This window comes from Drosophila bipectinata, chromosome 2L (genome assembly GCF_030179905.1).
Source record: "Drosophila bipectinata strain 14024-0381.07 chromosome 2L, DbipHiC1v2, whole genome shotgun sequence".
Classification (NCBI taxonomy): Eukaryota; Metazoa; Arthropoda; class Insecta; order Diptera; family Drosophilidae; genus Drosophila; species Drosophila bipectinata.
In genome coordinates, this window is record NC_091736.1 from 7813963 (window position 1) to 7831173 (window position 17211).

The 17211-nt window shown below is 44.9% G+C and overlaps 1 protein-coding gene across 2 annotated transcripts in view; it reads right to left on the reverse strand.

Annotated features, from left to right (window-relative positions):
• The window catches only part of CenG1A (Centaurin gamma 1A), a 48575-nt gene that overhangs the window by 11241 nt on the left and 20123 nt on the right, over positions 1 to 17211 (reverse strand). The window contains exon 1 of one of the 2 annotated variants that reach the window (XM_017253256.3): positions 5343 to 6012. The exons of the other annotated variant lie outside the window; for it this stretch is intronic. Within the exon in view, the coding sequence (XP_017108745.2) occupies positions 5343 to 5514 (172 nt within the window). The 5' untranslated portion in view covers positions 5515 to 6012. Of the gene's footprint in view, positions 1 to 5342; positions 6013 to 17211 lie in introns of those variants that run through there. 2 annotated transcript variants of the gene reach the window in all.

The window sequence follows — 17211 nt, forward strand, 5'->3', positions numbered from 1 at the left end:
CTATATTAGTTCAGAATTCTGACCAACCTTATCGAAGACAATCTAATCTATGTTTAAGGCCTTTCTATAAGATGACATCAGACATCAGAGTGAGACTCTGAGAATATGGAATTCCTAAATTAATAATTTAGAAGAATTTAAATTGTATTCGCAGCCCAAAACGATTAAATATCAAATTTATGACACGACTGTCCCGAGATCATCTTACAATGATCGGGGAAGAAAAGTACATTTTTTACCTTTTTTTTTTCTACAAAGGCCCTCTCCACCCTGAGGATGATTTTTTTCGTCAAAAAGCGCAAAAAAAGAACATACACCCGGCTGGAGGATTCGAGTCAATCAAAAATTCTTGACAATGCCAGCAAGGAGAAAGCAAGTGAGAGGACAGGACATCCCGGTGGTGGTGGCTCAGTAGCTCATAGTACTCACAGTACTCTATTAAATATGACATATTTATGAAGTGCCAGGCCCGAAGACAATGGCTGCAAAAATCCCAGAAAGAAAGTCACCAAAAAGGTGGAAGAAAGTGCAATGGGAAATGGGATTTTTTCCTGGGATTCCAGCTCGTCTTGTCAGCTGCTCCCGAGTCGGCCCAATGGCCGGTCATAAAACGAAATAATATTGGAATCGTATTTGTGTTTAATATTTATGCGGTGAGATTGTCAATGATGAGCATTTGATTGTTTCCCAGGTCCATCTTTGCTTTGAGGTTTTCCTTCTGCGGTCGGGGATCGAGGATCGGGGATTTGCAAAAAAAAAAACAGCACAAATATGAGAGGAATGTCCTTCAGGATGGGGCAGTATCCCATACGACGTTTATGTCTCATAAATTTGATTTTAAATGAAATCGATTTGGAATGGTCAGGCGCCTCGTTAGAGAACCAACCAGCTGGCTCTGCGATCTCTGACCAGCTACTGACCAGCTGACTTTTCCTTTGCTTTCCTTTCCGCTTTCTTGGTCGATCGGGCGAAACAAATTCATAAATTTCTTACTTTTACTTTTCGTCCTGCCAGAGCCACGTTCTACCTTTCCCTTTGGCCAATTTGGGCAGTAGCCTTACCTAGAAATCTCTGCTCATCTGCCATTGTCCAGCTCGTTTACATCTTTTCTTGTTGCAGAGCTAGGAATTATGACGAGTATTGTTCTCCGCCCGGCAGCCTCCATTACAATCTTATTTATGGGAGTAGCTGGGCATCGTGTGCGTTCCACAACAAATTTTCCGGCAGTTTCCTTCGCAGATCTGTCTCTGAAGAGTTGCTTCCGTGGGTGTCCCACTGCCTCTTCGCGGTTCAACGACTTGTTGGCCAACAACCAGCCGGCACTAACTCCCCGCTATCAGTCATACGCCAATGCACGGCTGCCTCCGAGAAGGCTATTGAATTACACTCCACATCAAGGTAGATGTTTAAAGTTAATCGAAGAGATACAGGAAACTAACAAAAAAACAATAAAACTCTAAAGAATCCTGCTCCTAATCAGGGCCTACCTTTCCCACATTCTAAAGACTAAGCCTCTCATCTCAACCATATATCTCTCCACCGAATATTCCTTATTAACTCCACACTTTATGACGCTTATGATGGTAATCTTGTGAGAAAACCCGCAGCTTCCGTAGGCTAGTGTCGATATCAGAAACAGTCGGATCAGAGCAGCCCACAAAGCAACCGAAATGCGACAAAAAATACCATCAGATTCAACCGGTAACCGGTTATGTTGTAAGATTCATAAGAGTTCCTGAAAAGGAATCAGTCCGAAAAGTGAGTGAACTTTCGGACTTGGTCAGCCAAGGGAAGTCCATGGCGGGAATACCTATAACCCACTCTAGCGAACCTTGGAATGGCCAATTGTAAGTTGGAATTTCATTACTATTACTACTACTATTATTATTATTATTATTTGTGAGTGCTGGAAGCGCCGCCCCAAGTCCCAAGCCCTAAGCCCCACGACCAATTTGGCGGTGTCAACGCCACATTTGAATTTCAATGGGCATTAGACCCTAGATTGGAGCGGAGCGCAAAACAAAACCTAAATAAGAACTTCCGCTTCTGTATGTAGAGACCCCAGGAGGGGATTTTTATGATTTTGTATAGAAAAAAACAAAAGGGCCGTGGCAACTGGCCATTCAAAATTCAATTTTCGATCGTTCTGTTTAGATACACTTTGCATTCTGGTGGGAGCTTGACCAACAAACCATTGGCCCTACCAACCAACCAACTTCCATTCCCTGCCTGAATTTGGGGAGAAAACGAGGCAGTTCGATGCAGTTTGGTGGTGGATGGACTTACTACCCGGTGGACAGTGGATAGTTACTTTTGTTTCTCCCAACAAGTGTCCCGCCGCTTTGAGGCGGAAGCGGCGTTTTGGACGTGTCTTGGCTGCCGTCTAATTTGCATATTTTTCCAGCTATTTTTCATTAGAGCCGAATGCATTTGACCATTTGACGTTTTCTTCCATTTTCATTTTCGATTTGACAGGTTTCTCCCCCAAGGGAAGAGTCGTCTTCAAATGATTTAATTGAAAATACGAGAGTGTTGGAATAAATTAGAAATAGCTTCCAAGATTAGTTAACTTTCGTTATGGTTGACAGAGTATGTGTTTTGACTTGAGATCTTTTTCCCAGGCTTCCATTATGGTTTATAGTCTTGAAGACTTTTGAAGAATAGTTGGAGTTTCTTTGCAAAACATTTATTAAGACATTCTTCCATCTGCCTTAGTGACTTGCTGAATCCAAAAGTACCTCAATTCCCGTCTATTAATAACACGAAATTATCTCCCCCAAGATAGAGACATCATAAACGAGATACGCCAAGAAATTATCATATTTTTATGAGATCATAAACTTCATTAATTACAGGTATCCGTAGTTTCTGCTATCTGGAGACAATGTGGAAAATAGGCAGGCTCTGTAATTAGAAGGCGTGTATCCGAAAAGAAAGGTGCATTTTGGATATAGAGAGGACCATATAAAGAAGTGTGTTCCAAGCGGTGACCGTGAAGTGGATAATGATTAATGGATTGCGCCATCGATCGATGAACTCCGTCTCCGAGCCGAGCGCGTGCCCCCTGGGCGAGCCGAGAGTGACACTTCCATAGATCCAATCCCCGACTGGCTCAGACCAAAATCTAGAGTCTCCAGTTGCCTTTTAAGGTTCGCCAAACACCGATCTATGCTCGAGAGTGGGAGTTTGCTTAATTAGTGTGTGGGCGGGTCATTAATTCAACTGCAAATACTGAGACTTGTGAAGAGACTAATTAAGGGCACGCGAGGAAGTCCCGAAAGGTCATCGAGTGGGAGGAAGCTGACAAATTTTATGTTTACCAATTAAATGCTCGTTAATACTTCGAAATATGTAGTGCTGGAAGAGATCACAACCAGTTGATGAACTTTCCCACAGAAAGCCATAAACGGGCTGAGGTCACTCGCCGCATGGGACATGATCTCATGTCTGTCTCCGCATCTGAAAGCACTCAGTGTATGCAGATTATAAATATCTATGTATCTGTATCTATGTATCTGTATCTATTCCCAGAGCAAATACAATTGCGTTTTAATATCCAAATGGTCTAAAATTCTGAATGTTGGCCCCGTATTTGTATTTCGCACTACTGCCTGACTTGTGTGTTGACTTTTTATTTATCTTGTTTTGGCGCTGAGTGCACGGGCGGCTAAAGAAATAAAAATTTTTAAGTATACAAAAACAGGAAAAAGAAGCAAAGCGAGTATAAAAAAAAATATACAAAACATAAAAAGTGTTACGTGGAAGAGAATCGTCTATTGAAGCGCTAGATCTTTGGGGAATATATAGTAGAAGCCCCCGAAAGGCTGTCAAGGTCTTTAAAAAGTCACAGAGGGGGGAATTAGAGCACATGGACTCGAATATCTGCCAGGTATTTCGTATTCACCTGGGGGCAGACCTATCTGGGATCTGGGATCTTTGGCTTATCAGCCAGCGGATAGAGAGGCAGGCTCTTTTAATTAAACAAAGTGAACGAACGGAAATAAATAGAGGCACATTTTCCATTACTTATAAATCAAGTATATGGAAAGCAAATACGAGTACACTCCTTATCTTATCGCTAAGGGGCGGCTGGCATTAGGGGGGGCATTGGTACGAAAGCCAGAAGCCACTCATTCCAGTGTAATGGGATTCCGAATGGAATTCGCAATTCGAGTCGAACTTAATGAGCCCTAATGAAGCGAAGAACCAGGCAGTCGCCAGTGGAGTTCATGACTAAGCAGAAGATGATACTGTCTTCAAAGTATCTATCTGTCTATCTATCTTTTAGGCAAACTTTTAAAGCAAGTATCTATAATGCAAAGCAAACAGCCATGAATCATGACCCGAATACCCAACCCGAGTAATCTCTCGAACATCTCGCCGCAGATCAATCAACTAATCTCTCGGCGAGATCTTCGCTGGCAAGTCGACCAGTTGACACATTTTCCAAAGCCCACAACACGACCAGCTTCTTGGTTGTATCCCAATCCGATACTTAACGAGCCAATGGATGGATGTCCGCGATAAGAACGCCTCCTGGCTGTCGGGTTGACGTCATTAAGTGGCATTGATTGCAATGTGCCTCCTTCTCTGGGCTTCCTCTCCTCTCTGGGCCATTCTTGGTCAGGTCTTGGCGGGGACCCGCACCTCTCGAGAATCGATAATTGCATGCCAAGTGTCGAGTGGCGTTGTCAGGGCTACTGGAAGTCAATGCCGATTGCTGAATAGTTTTACGAATTCCCAGTCCCCTTCCCCAAAACTTTTGAGTTCTTTTCAATGTCTGGCCACCTTTCGCTTTCTATTTTCCAGACCTTTCCCTTTCCATTTTTGCCAAAATTTTTAATGAAAAAAATACACAAAGAGACTTGTGTCTGTTGGCATTTTCATGCAAAAAGCTTGGAAAATAAGACATTATGCTGTCATAACTTGGCATAATGAGCCCCCGAGAGTCGGAACTGAGGAAGTATCAGAGTGAAACTGTGCCAAATTGCATTGTTTTTGTGGCAACTGGGGGCTGGTGTTGTAACGCCCCAAGTTTGCCTCACACTTTGACACATGACACGCGATGTGCCACATTGTTGCGTCTTTCCCTTTTTTTTTTTTTTTTTTTTTATTTTTAAACATTTTAATAGAGTTTACGAAAAGTTTGAAATTTTTAATAAAACTTGCGCAAGGTCACACATTAACGAAATTGCATCAAACTTAGGGGGTTTAAGCTTTAAAGAGTAATTATCAGATACTTTAATGGTCTGCCGTGTGAGAGGTATCAACTAGGGGCTAGGGGCCTTAGATCTTATGACTATAGTCCTCTGTGGTCGCTTTACATCGACACTGTACCTCACCTGATTTGCGTTTCTCGCTGCGATCGGGCACCACCAGGCTCTTGGCCCGCTTCACCCTCAACGACCGCCTCCGGATGGAGCGAAGAAAGGCCTCCGGCATCCGGGAGAATCGCTGCGGAGTCTCTGGAGCCTTGGCCCGTTCCGGTAGGAAGAAGTTCTTAACCGCCAACATCTTAATGTTACTGTTGCTTTTGCTTTGTTTTGGTTTTGGCTTCTCGATGGGGCCTTAGGTTGGCAATGAAAAGCGTTCTGGTGGCGATTTTCTATTTTTACACTTTTTTTTCTGTTTCTGGTTTGTAATCCTCTTCTGGCTTGTGCCCCCTATTTATTTATATTTGCACTTATTGGCTTCCTCGGCCACATTTCTGCTACTTGTTCGGTCCGGTTGACTTGGATTTGCATTTTAGCACACAAATAAACAGTATGACTAACACATTTTGTCACTTTGCATTTAGATTTCAGGCCAGCAGCTCGAAAAAAACCACTCGACTAATATTTTTCGTATTTATATGGGTGACGACATCTACTCTCGGTGATGCTGCCAAATTATTATTGCTGGCGGTATTTCATCAAGTGACCGTCCAAGTACGAAAAAGTATCGAAAGTTTACGCGAAAACGTACGCGGCCCTAACCCTGATGTATCCGCACGAACGTCTGCGCCGAGCAAAGGTCGAGATACAAATGCGAGAGCCGCTCAGCGGCCCAGAGGGTGAACGGCTAACAGAGCGCTGTTAGCTCTTGCCACGTGCTGTTAGCAGCTGCAAAGGTAATCGGAGAGGCGGCAGGTAAGCGAGAGTATCAGCTTGTTGCTGATACTCGAAACATAATACCTTTGCTTCCGTCAACATCGCCGGAAGCCGCCCACTGACTTGTCGATGCATACATTTTGGCCAATTTTTTTGGTTGCAACGCAATATATTTGTGATTCAGTGTTTATAAAAATAAACACTGCTATCAGAGAGAGTTGGTACCCAAAGCCCAAACAAAGGTAATAATGTCCCAACAGAGATTTTGTGATAAGCTTTCACCCAAGGGGCACATGTGAGATAAGATGTAGGAATTACAAGCCTTATAATATTGTAGTATTCCATTAAATCTAAAAAAAGTTACTCAGAACAAAAATTCAATGCAATTTCATCATTTATGAAACATTTTCCTAGTATTCTTTCTATCTAACATTATGAAGAATTTCGTCACCCACCTGAATAGCCACTAACAGTAATCGGATCAGTAGGTTAGATGATAAGATTAACAGTAGCACTGGTATTAACAGACCAGAGAGCGAGCAAGTTTTGGGGGGTGGCTAGTGACGCGCAAGAGAGCCACAAAGAGCACCAATGACGCAAAGAGCAGGAAGAAGAGAAAACTGCGCAATAAACAAACCATCATACGGAAATCAAAATGCAATAATAAACATTGGGATGATGACGATGATGGGAAGCTGGAGATAACAACGCTTGGGGAGAGACTCCTGAGCAGACCTCCACCTCCACCCCAACCCCCCGCTGCAGACATAAGTGCAGACACCGTTTTGTGGTTAGTGGGCCGCCGGGGGGGCTTGGGGCCTCTCCTCCTGCTCTCACCCGAGCCATACAGATGCTGGCGGGGATTCGGACATGTGCTGGCCAGACACTACCTACCAAGCGCATTAATTTGTCGATGGCTGGTTTATGCAACATTGCTGGACTGGAGGTGGAAAGTGGAAGTGAAATGTATCTACAATGTTCAGATACAAGCTCTTCCGGTTGAGAGGAGGTTATGGTATTATTTGGAATTAGTTTGCTAATATTCGCACTTTAGTAAAATAGTTAAGGAAATAAGAGCCATCTAAGACCCATAATGATATCTACCCTTAGCTCCCACCAAACCCAAGTTTATCTAAAGTCAAACCAACACGGCCCTCAACCTAAGCCAGTATAAATTATATCCCTTTGTTGTATAACAGCCTGCAGTTGGCTCAGATTACATCTTGGCCCAAAACCCGAATCCCACTAACCGACAGCGACACGTGAACTGCATTATAAGACCGATAATTGGACACGCTCGCCGCCGACACTTATCGGGGCCACACTCCACACTTTAGCGAATCCGAAGCCGAATCCGAGTCCGAACCGAAAGCCCACTCCGCATCCCAAGCGGGGACACACTTTGCGACTTAATTAGACGACATCAGCGGCAAGCGACATTGAAATACAAAGCGCCCCCGGCCCGGAGGAGGAGATCCGGGGGTACAGTCATTGACGGCAAGACATGGCACGCGATTGCAGTTGCGTCTCTGCCGGGTGGGTGGTTGGAAGTTCTGGGAAGAAAACACCCCCTTGAGGATGAAACTACGACACTGGGAGAAACTATCTGGGGAGAGGAGAGGAGCTGGGTGCGGCTGCCACCGTGTTGCCCGTACATTATTTTTTACGGAATTTTAATGGAATTTCTAATCAACCTGCGACACAAGACGACTGGCTGGCAAAAGGACTCCCGTCAGACACGCCCGTCTGGGTCGCACCCCGCCGACCTGCCCAGATTTCATTGACGAAAGTTGCAAGGAGCCACGCACGCACCGCACGGGGGTTGCACTTGTGGGTGGGTCGGGCGGTCTGGCGGTTGCTGCCCTTCGGCATGTGCGACACTTTCCATTTCAATTGTCCCAGTTCTGCTCGGTTTACTCCGCTGGCTGGAGTGATTCAGATTGAGATAAAAAAAAGAGCCAGAAGAAACTCTAATGACGTTAATAAAATGGGTATCGGGGCGCTTAAGGGTTAAAACTTTCAGCAGCCGCGGGCTAATTACGACCTGAGGGTGCTGCTCCCACTCCCACTCCAGGTCAGGGGGCAGATTATGCAATCCAAGTAGTGAAAACTTTAATTATATTTGCCGTCACCCCTCTGCAAGAAATAACCCTCTAGAGTGGCAGCACCCTCGTATTTTCAAACAAATTAGGCTTCCCTCAGCTACTGTGGCTAACCACTAGGCCTGCACCCCAGCCCTGTAACCTGATACTGCTGCCACACACCCACTCGGAGCTTGTTGTGCAAATATTTGCCGGGCTTAGGGAACTTCATCAAGGTGACTTTGACACCCTGTCCAGAAAAGAGGAGGGCGCAGACCTACCATTTGTCATGACGTATGACAACCCATTCGCATGATGTTTATTTGATTATATTTAATATTCTGATTCGCTCTGCAAAATAAGGAAATACGCACAACGATTCTAACAAAGCTCCGGGGGAACTATGCCTCATTTGCGATGGAAATAAATTTTGATGTGAGCGTTTTTTTTAAGGGGGTCAGTTTCCACACATGTCTTTGCGAGGGAGCGAATATGATTCATGGTTTAGTCAAAAATTTCAAATGAAAAATGGTACACAGTAGCTGAAACATCAGAATGAATAATACTGTTTTTTAAAGAAAAACAATTTTAGCTAAAAGGATTACAAACTCTTTAGAGGTAAGGAGTCCTTTCTCAAACGAGTTTCCTATACTCTTATTGGCAAATTCAATTTAATAGCCATCGTGCAACACTAATTTCGTATTCATAACTTTCATAATTTGCATGGAAAGTCATTCACAGCCTGGTAACCCTTCGGCTGGCTATCCGAGAGGATTTCCATTTTCCTCGGTTGCAATTACAAGCGAATTAGTTCTCACGCCAAATGCGCTTAGGCTCTAGAAGGGGTGATATTTTGGATGCCCGTCCCTTGGCAGGACCCTTGCCATAATTAATAATTCATAATTTCACCGAAAATACTCTGCCAGGTTTTGGCAAGTTACTGCTTTTGCCAATATTCTTCGGGCCGTCAGTAATGAAGCGTGAAAGAAACATTAGCGAAATTTGTGATATCCATGAAATTGCCAAGGAGCAAGGAGGAAGCATTTTCCTCCCATAGAGACATGACATAATTATTAGGGTTCAAAGAGCTCCAGGCACAGGGAAAAAAATGAAAATTAAAAAACGAAGAGGATTGGGGAACTCGGCAGCTCGTTCAAGTGACATTACTGTCTGCTCACATAATCAACGGTCGCCATCCACATTGCACTTTTACGCAAATTGAGTTGATTAATTTAAATGTGGATTCCCTCCCTCCACGGGGGGTTAACTGTGCTGGCCAGAGGGCACAATTGCAGACGGCAGAAAATCAATAATTTTAATGGCCCGGCCTGTAGAGATACGCTCTCCCCCAAATCCCCAAAAGCCAGCTCCATCAAATGCAGATACATATCCTCCAGGATACATGTCTGTGGCTCTGTGCGCCAGTCTGCTTGTTAATGCAAATATGTTAAGCACCGGTGGAGCAGTGGAGCGGTGGAGCTGGGTTTTCATCTTTGGTTGTGTACTGAAGCCCCAAAACTTGGTTTTCAGCTCCTCCACCTCGGGAATCTTCTTCAAAAACGAAGGAAAACCAAGTTGGGGAGGCGCCTCGAGCCAAAAGAAGTCAAATTCAATTTTATAATAAAAATTGTTGGTCTTCTAAGAGCTATATGAATACTCTTTCCAAGATACTTTTACATTAGAATCGTTTAGGGAAGAAATACAAACTTGAATTTCCAACTCCAAGTGTATATTTGAGCTTCGGGGAATACTCTTCCCCACAGCCCTCTTTGAAGTGTAAAAATCATCTCAAATATTAAATATAATTTTCTTCATTTTTCGCCTTTCGCCCTCTGTCTGGGGAAGCCCCAAAGAAAAAACCAATGCGACTCACTGTCCCAAAATAAGATTATAAATTGCAAGCGGGTATATGTACACTTTTTACGCTTTCTGATACAATTAAATTAAATTCGCTTTCATATGCAAAACCCAATTATTTCCAGCAAGAACACATCTGACGCAAGTTCCCGGCAACCTGAACTCTGCTGAACTGAATTTTTGGCAAAGGGGGGGCACTACTACGAGTACCCGGAATACTAAAAATTCTTCTTTATTCAGGGTCAGTGGGTGAGCGGTACTGAGGCCCTTGTATTTGTTTTAAATTTTACTTATTTTCTGTTTATTTTATATTTGTATCACATCACAATTGTTGCAGGCCGCGAGGCGTCTTCCAAAATAATATTTGTTGAGGGATTTAGTGGAGAAAACAACAAGTCTATTGGGAAACACGCGATATGCGATACATCATATATATACGACGCTTCTAAAATTAAGTCTGAGAGCACTCTAGGTCCGATATATAATTGAATATGGCCAATTGTAATTGGGTTTAACGAATTGGGTTACATGAATATGCATAAGATGCCCTGGGGGCAGAAAGAATTCAATTTAAATAATTGAAAATAATATAGAGGAATTCTACTGATATACTAAAGGTAATATATTTCTCAATGAAACTGTCATCTTTCTCAGGACTGCCGACTAATTTTCATCCGTTTCTCCATTACCGATCGAAAATTAATTAAAATTTCACATATATATCCAGTTTTTGGGGTGTTTCTCGATCAGATCTTAGTGGGCCGAACCAATGCCGACTATCGCGGGCACACTCGAGTGATTTTTCCCATTCGGAACCAGGTCAAAGTTCAAATGGGAAAACTTACTAAGTAGGGGTAAGAATTTCGCAAGAAAGGACTATATTTTCGGACATAAATTCAATTTGGCTCTTTCTATATATTTTTTTTTGGCCCAATAATTTCGAGGGGTGGAACTGCAAATCCCTTTAGGGACCATCTTAGGGATGCGATTTCTCAACATTTTTAAATGGCGTGCAAAATTTAATATTGAAAAAATGATTTTGACATTTTGATGCGAATTCTTTTATTTTTTTTTCGGGTTTTTTATGTGGTGTTGTGAGATCGTATGACGGTTTTATGATCGCATTAGAGGAACAAACCCGAGAGTTGTTCGCCTTTTTCGACAGTAACTGCTGGAGAAGGATTTGTTGCGGATGTCTTACAGGAATTTTATTGTAGAACCATGTACTCTTGGCCCTCTAATACGTTCTGTAACCAATTGCTGATATCACTTTTTTGAGTCAGCCTCTGAGGATGATATCAGAGTCTTACAAGATCTTAGTCATCTGGTGACTAAAGGTATCTGGTTGCTGATGCAATGGAGCTTACCTGCAATGAGAAGAAACCAGATTGATTCGTGAGAAGCTGCTTCATTCGTGGATAATAAATTACAGTAAATTAATAAACAGAAGCTAATCGTATAGATGCCAATGAAGAAGGAATTTCCCATTACCCATAGCCATCCCGCAGCGGCCTAAATCAACAACCGAAATTGCAAACAAATTGCCTGAAAAATAAAAGAAATTTCGGCGAGAAGAGCCATTTTTCAACCAGAATAGAGGCAGTTTCTGTGCAAAAACTGGCAGAAATTTGTTTGCCAAATCAATCAAGAGCAAGAGAGCTAGGGGGAAGCCTTGATCGGAATTTTTCAATGTCAAGATCTTGCGGGACATCTGAGGGAAAGGCACCCCATATCCGCCCGTCCATCTTGCGGCTTGCCTAGGTCCTTCCAAGGACATGCGATGAGACTTACCGATAGGACTACTAAAAAAAAAAACATGCAATTGATACCTAAAAAAAAGGAGGAAAATATACCACAAGTAAAGGTTTTCCGCGGCACACATGACGCGTGTCCTTTTCTGGCCAGTCTTCCTAATTCATAATTGCGGGTTCCACTGACAAATCGCCAGAAATTAGTTAATTATGTCCACGAAACGAATAAATTCCCTTGCGGCGCAATTAAAATAATTGAAATTGAAAGTAAAATGGCAGGGGGATGGGGACGGGGACCGGGGACCAACCCACCCAAAAAGGCAATTAAACAATAAAGTTTACACGGCATTAAAAATGCAGCAGCAACACCAGCAGAAAAAAACATCATTTAAAGCTATCCGGTTGAAGGATAAATACAGGACACACACGATAAAAAAAAGGACAAAGGACAACTGGATGAGCGGGTTGAGTTCTGGCTTGGGCAGGGCAGTTAGCAACCCCCGCTCGGCTCAGCTCGGCGTTTTGTGTGATTTGGCTTGATGGACATGCGTCGCTTTTGTCGCCACAGGACAATGGATGTCCTGCCAGCGGATGTACCGCTCTTCATTAGCGGACTGAGCAAACAATGCAGCCGTGACTCGCTCAAGTGTGCTCATTAGCGGCAGGGGGAAGGGTTGGACTCCCTCGAAGCTTATCCTTATCAAATGTGCATTGCACGTTTTTGCCTCGAAATCCTCACTATATCCCTTTTTTTATTTGCTGCCACCGCTGGCTTATCAAAGGGGCACGTTCCATCGCCCGGCTCATCCCCCGGGCGATCGGAGATAATTCAAAGCTCATATCTTGATGTAATGAAATTTCATAGAGAATCGGGGCCACATCGGACCAGGCCCAGCCTCCGACAGACAGCAGTCAGCAGACATCAGACATTAGACATCCCTTTCATGTTTGCATAAACGTCACCTACTTCAAAGCGAGTGGCATGGGTGGTTGGGCAGCTGCTGGCCTGCCGGATGGGAAAGCATCTCATCTGGTGTGGAAAGGACCAGGACCAGCACCAGCACCAGGACCAGGACCGTCAGAGTGAAAGTGATGAATAAAAGCATATGTAGATGGGCCCATGGATAGGCCCTTCTGGGTTTGTTATGATTATTACAGCTGCTGCCGACCGCTGACCAGACGGGCCAAGAGGGTTTCTCGCATTGTTCTCGATTGGAAAGTAAAACACGTCGTTATGCAAACTAATTGTTTGCGGAGTGCCATGCCAGAAGTGTGCCATGGAGGCATTATCTCTAACCAGAAAAGTTTAATGGGCTAGAGGCTTGGATAGGTAATGGGCATGACTATGAGTCCGGGCACGTACAGTCCATGATACAGTGGAGCTTAGAAAGTTGTAGCTCGTTGGGTTATAATTATTACGTCTTCTGCCATCATATCTACTAAATTATCCAGTGGGTCAATGACTCTCCAGTCGTTTGCAAGTCAAATGAGTAGCTCTACAGCCCTAGCTAGTCCTTATACCTTTGGTATGCCGAATCGGAAAACATCTAAATTGCCCCAATTAACTTTGTCCTTTGCCGCATACGTCCGTGACATTCTACCGACTTTGCTGTACAATAAGGAGGACCTCTTTGTGCTATTCTCTGGGCCATAATTTTTGATTTGAGGCAATTTCCGTTTACAATCTGTATAATTGGCGCATGCTAAACCAATTTGCTGCAGTTGGCCCAGTTGCAGGACAATGACCGAAGGTCCAGGGCGAATATTTCTGCCTATTCTGGGCATATTCATATTGCCAGGACTTGACCAGGCTCTGGCTACTGCTGTTGCTTGCGTGACGAAAGGACTTGCAACTGGCAGGACACACTGCCATGCTGCCTCTCTTTCGGTTTCCAGCAGAGCTATTGTCCCGAGCCCCGAGACACGCGTCATATTTTAATTATGACAGGCCTGCCTGTCCTCCTGTCGGGGCGTATCGCCGCTGCCGTCCCTCCGTCCGGCGGTCAGTAAGTCAGCCTGCCAGTCCGGAACCTGGACACGCAACAGCCCATCGGAAAGGGGTTGATCGGCGGTTAGGAACCGGAAATGCCGTCGCCGCCGCCTCACCTTTGTTGACAGATTAGTGGCGATCGTGGCGCGGTCCATAAACTTGACATTTTTATTTGACACCTTGATTGTCTAAGCTTGTCACAGTTTCCAGGCCCCGGATTACGTGATTTCGATGATGCTGGTAAAGCCCACACATCCATACAGTCGGCACGTTCCACAACCGCAAAGTCCTCGAAGGCCTTGTTGTTATTAATTTTTGTTTTTTTTTGCATATATATAAATACAACGGGAGCATTGTCCTGGGCAAACAAACTAGAACTAATGAGTGCACCACTGCCCGCCGAGTGGTAACATTTTTAGCGAAAAAAAGTTCCAATTATGCGGGCCGGGCGAGTCAAGGTGCAAAAAATAGCGCGGCACTTGACAAATGCCCAGTGGACTCGAGGGATGACGAGCCCCGACCACCGATCCACGCTCCACACAGTGCACATGCCTAAGCAGCGGGCCGTCCAAGTAGTCCAAATAGCTTCCCCTATATGTAGTTTAGTGACTTTGGGCCTGTAACCCCCTTGCGTGCTCGCATTAATTTCATTACGGTGCATTTTCCTCATTACAGCATTACAGGGCTTGCATTTTATTTTAATGAACTGCACAAGTCGCGTGTCCTGCGCCGTTGTCCTGTGCGCGATTTTAAGCGACGCGCCGGCGCAGACAGTTTAAGTGCAGCACGCTTTCAGGGGTGGCTGGTCAGCGAGTCAGTCAGTCAGTCAGCCAGTTATCCAGTTAGCCGGCCACCGGTCAAGCTCTAGGGGGTTGCTTTCGAGAGTTTGATTGATTACTCAACTGACCGTTGAGTGGACTTAATGGTCATCAAAGGCTAATGCCATTTGTCAATCGTACATTGCTCTCATTTGCATGCCATTCGGATTAAAGTGACAGGACATGCACTACCCATAGTAGTCCTTTAGTAGGTCCAGTTGATATACTTGGTACAGTTTCCGACAGGCTGGCCAGGGTTTCTGTGGTTGGCTTATAAGCTTAGTCTCCTATGAGTCCTCCTTTCAATAATGGCCTTCCAAGTCCTGATTTATTTAAGGCCTTTAATCTCCAGTGACTCCAATGAATCCCCGCATCCGAAACTTATCGGGATTTGCAATTTTTTGTTGCACATTTCCACAACGGGGCGTGTTGCAGGCCGGGAATCCTTCCACATTGACGTTGACAGAATGTCAGGCCGGGATTTATGGCCCGGCAGGTAGAGGAACCCAAAAAAAGAGAAGAACATTCGCAGGACTGCCATTCATGGACTTGTCCAAATGCGGGGAATTCCGATGGCTTGTCGTAAGAATTTGATCCTGTTGATGCCGAAATCCCTTTAGCTCTGCTCCGGCGAGTAATTAGTCGCCTGTCAGCGTTTGGTTTGTGCTACGGCTTAGGGCCCAGGACATGCCACCTGCGCATACACAGAGGCACTCTGCCAGTGCCCCGTGCGGCGGGCGTAATCTATCAGAGGCAGAGGGGCAAGGGGCAACAATGTGCGACAGTTTCGCCTTCCAGGGATCGTCCCACATTTGATGAAACACCAATGTTTGTGCCAAATGAGAAATGGCCCTGTGCTGCAGCTCAGCTCCATTCCTCCAGGCGCTCCTTTATCTCCTCTGTCCAGAAGTAGGCTCTGCTCCCGTTCCCATCCTGCACAAAAGGATAACACAGTAAATATCAACATCAACAGCTACTAAATGAGTTTTGCTCTACATTGAAGCTGCCTGCCAGCCGCCTCGTCCTTTTCATCGTCCTGTAGCCATTGTGCGGCAAAGTGGGTCGGCGGTTTGTTGTCGCAAAACTGTCGCTTATTCAGAGCGAAACCGACAATGTCCTGACAAATATGTCGTCCTTTCGCATAAAGAGTGCAGCTCGTCTTCCTGCCAAGTCAGGACACATTAGCTTAAACTGGCAGGGCTTCATATCACACCTCCTGAGATATCAGCTGTCTGTGTAATTGGCTTAGACCGATTTGATGATCTGTGACGATCGATTGGATATAATGGGCTCTGCAATGAATGGAGTCTGGGGATTGGAGGATTGGAGATCATAAAGTATGGAAAGATCTCTGTTGAAAGGAGAGACTGCCCTACAGATAAGTACAGAATTGTAGTTAAGACTTCCAAACCATTGAATTCCAAACTGCACTTAGTTTAAGGCTTAAATATTCTTGTGGCCTAAAAATTGCCCACAAAATCCAGCTGCAACCGACTCCTGGCTGCCATTTCCCAAACCAAACACTGAAAAGTGCCTGTCACACGGCCTGAACTGTAGTCTCTGGTAGTTTCCTCCCAAAAAATAAAAGCGAGGAATTGCAAATGAAATGAGTTCGTTGCACAACAGCCCAACATTCGCAACCTCAATGGCAGGAGGTAGCTGAAAGGACATTCAGACAGTCAGTCGGCTACTTCCTTGACACGGACATAAAAACCTAAATAGTTAATCCTTTTCCTTTTGGGCCCGCCAGAAAATTGCGAAAACCGGAGGCCCAGAGGCGCAGGCCAAGGATGCTGGTTGCCAGCCCCGGATTCCCGGATATATAGTATGTATGTACCTACCTACGTGAGTGTGTCCTGCGGAAGAAGCCTGTGAATTTGTCAAAGAGTTGTGCAAACATTCGGGGGAAGGGCGGGGTGGCTGGAAACAAGAGCAACAACAAATCGAATGCAATCAAAATTAAAGCGCTTAGAGCTGTGACAACAGCGGGGCAAACAATTGCCGAGCACACGGAGGAGGGCAATCCTTTCGGGGATTCGCACAAAGAATCCACCGTGCCCATGCCCATGCCCATGCCCGGCCCTAAGATGTCCCGCCGGCAATTTAAGCGAATTAAAACGGAGTTCGTATTGATTTAGGTTGCGGCTCAGCCTTCGGAATAAAGAATCGCGAGCAAAATCGAGCAAAGGACCAAGGACTAAGGCGCACTGCGAAGACGTCTCCTGCTGTGGCTTAAGGAAATATAAAAAAAAAACCCAACAGAATTGAACAAAACGGAGCAAGCTGGGGGAAAACGCAAACAAAAACAAAAATACAGCACTCGAAGCGTTTAACTTTGGCTTAAGTGTTTGCCAGGACGTGCCGGGACCTAACCCCTTCTACCTCGAGCGGGCAACGTTGCATATCCTTTCGCCACAGCCACCGAAAAAATCCCTCCAAGTGTCATCGACACTTGTGCGGCTGAGGCCTTAAGGGTTGTCCCCCCGAGAAGCACAGGAACTGGAACAGGATCGGAGGAGCGTAGGCCTGAATGTGTCGTCCAAGTGCTAATAATTGTGCTCCTGCACAGTTGGAGGTCGCCAAGGGTTAAGTACCAGCCCTGGGTTGGGCTTCCTACGGTTGAAG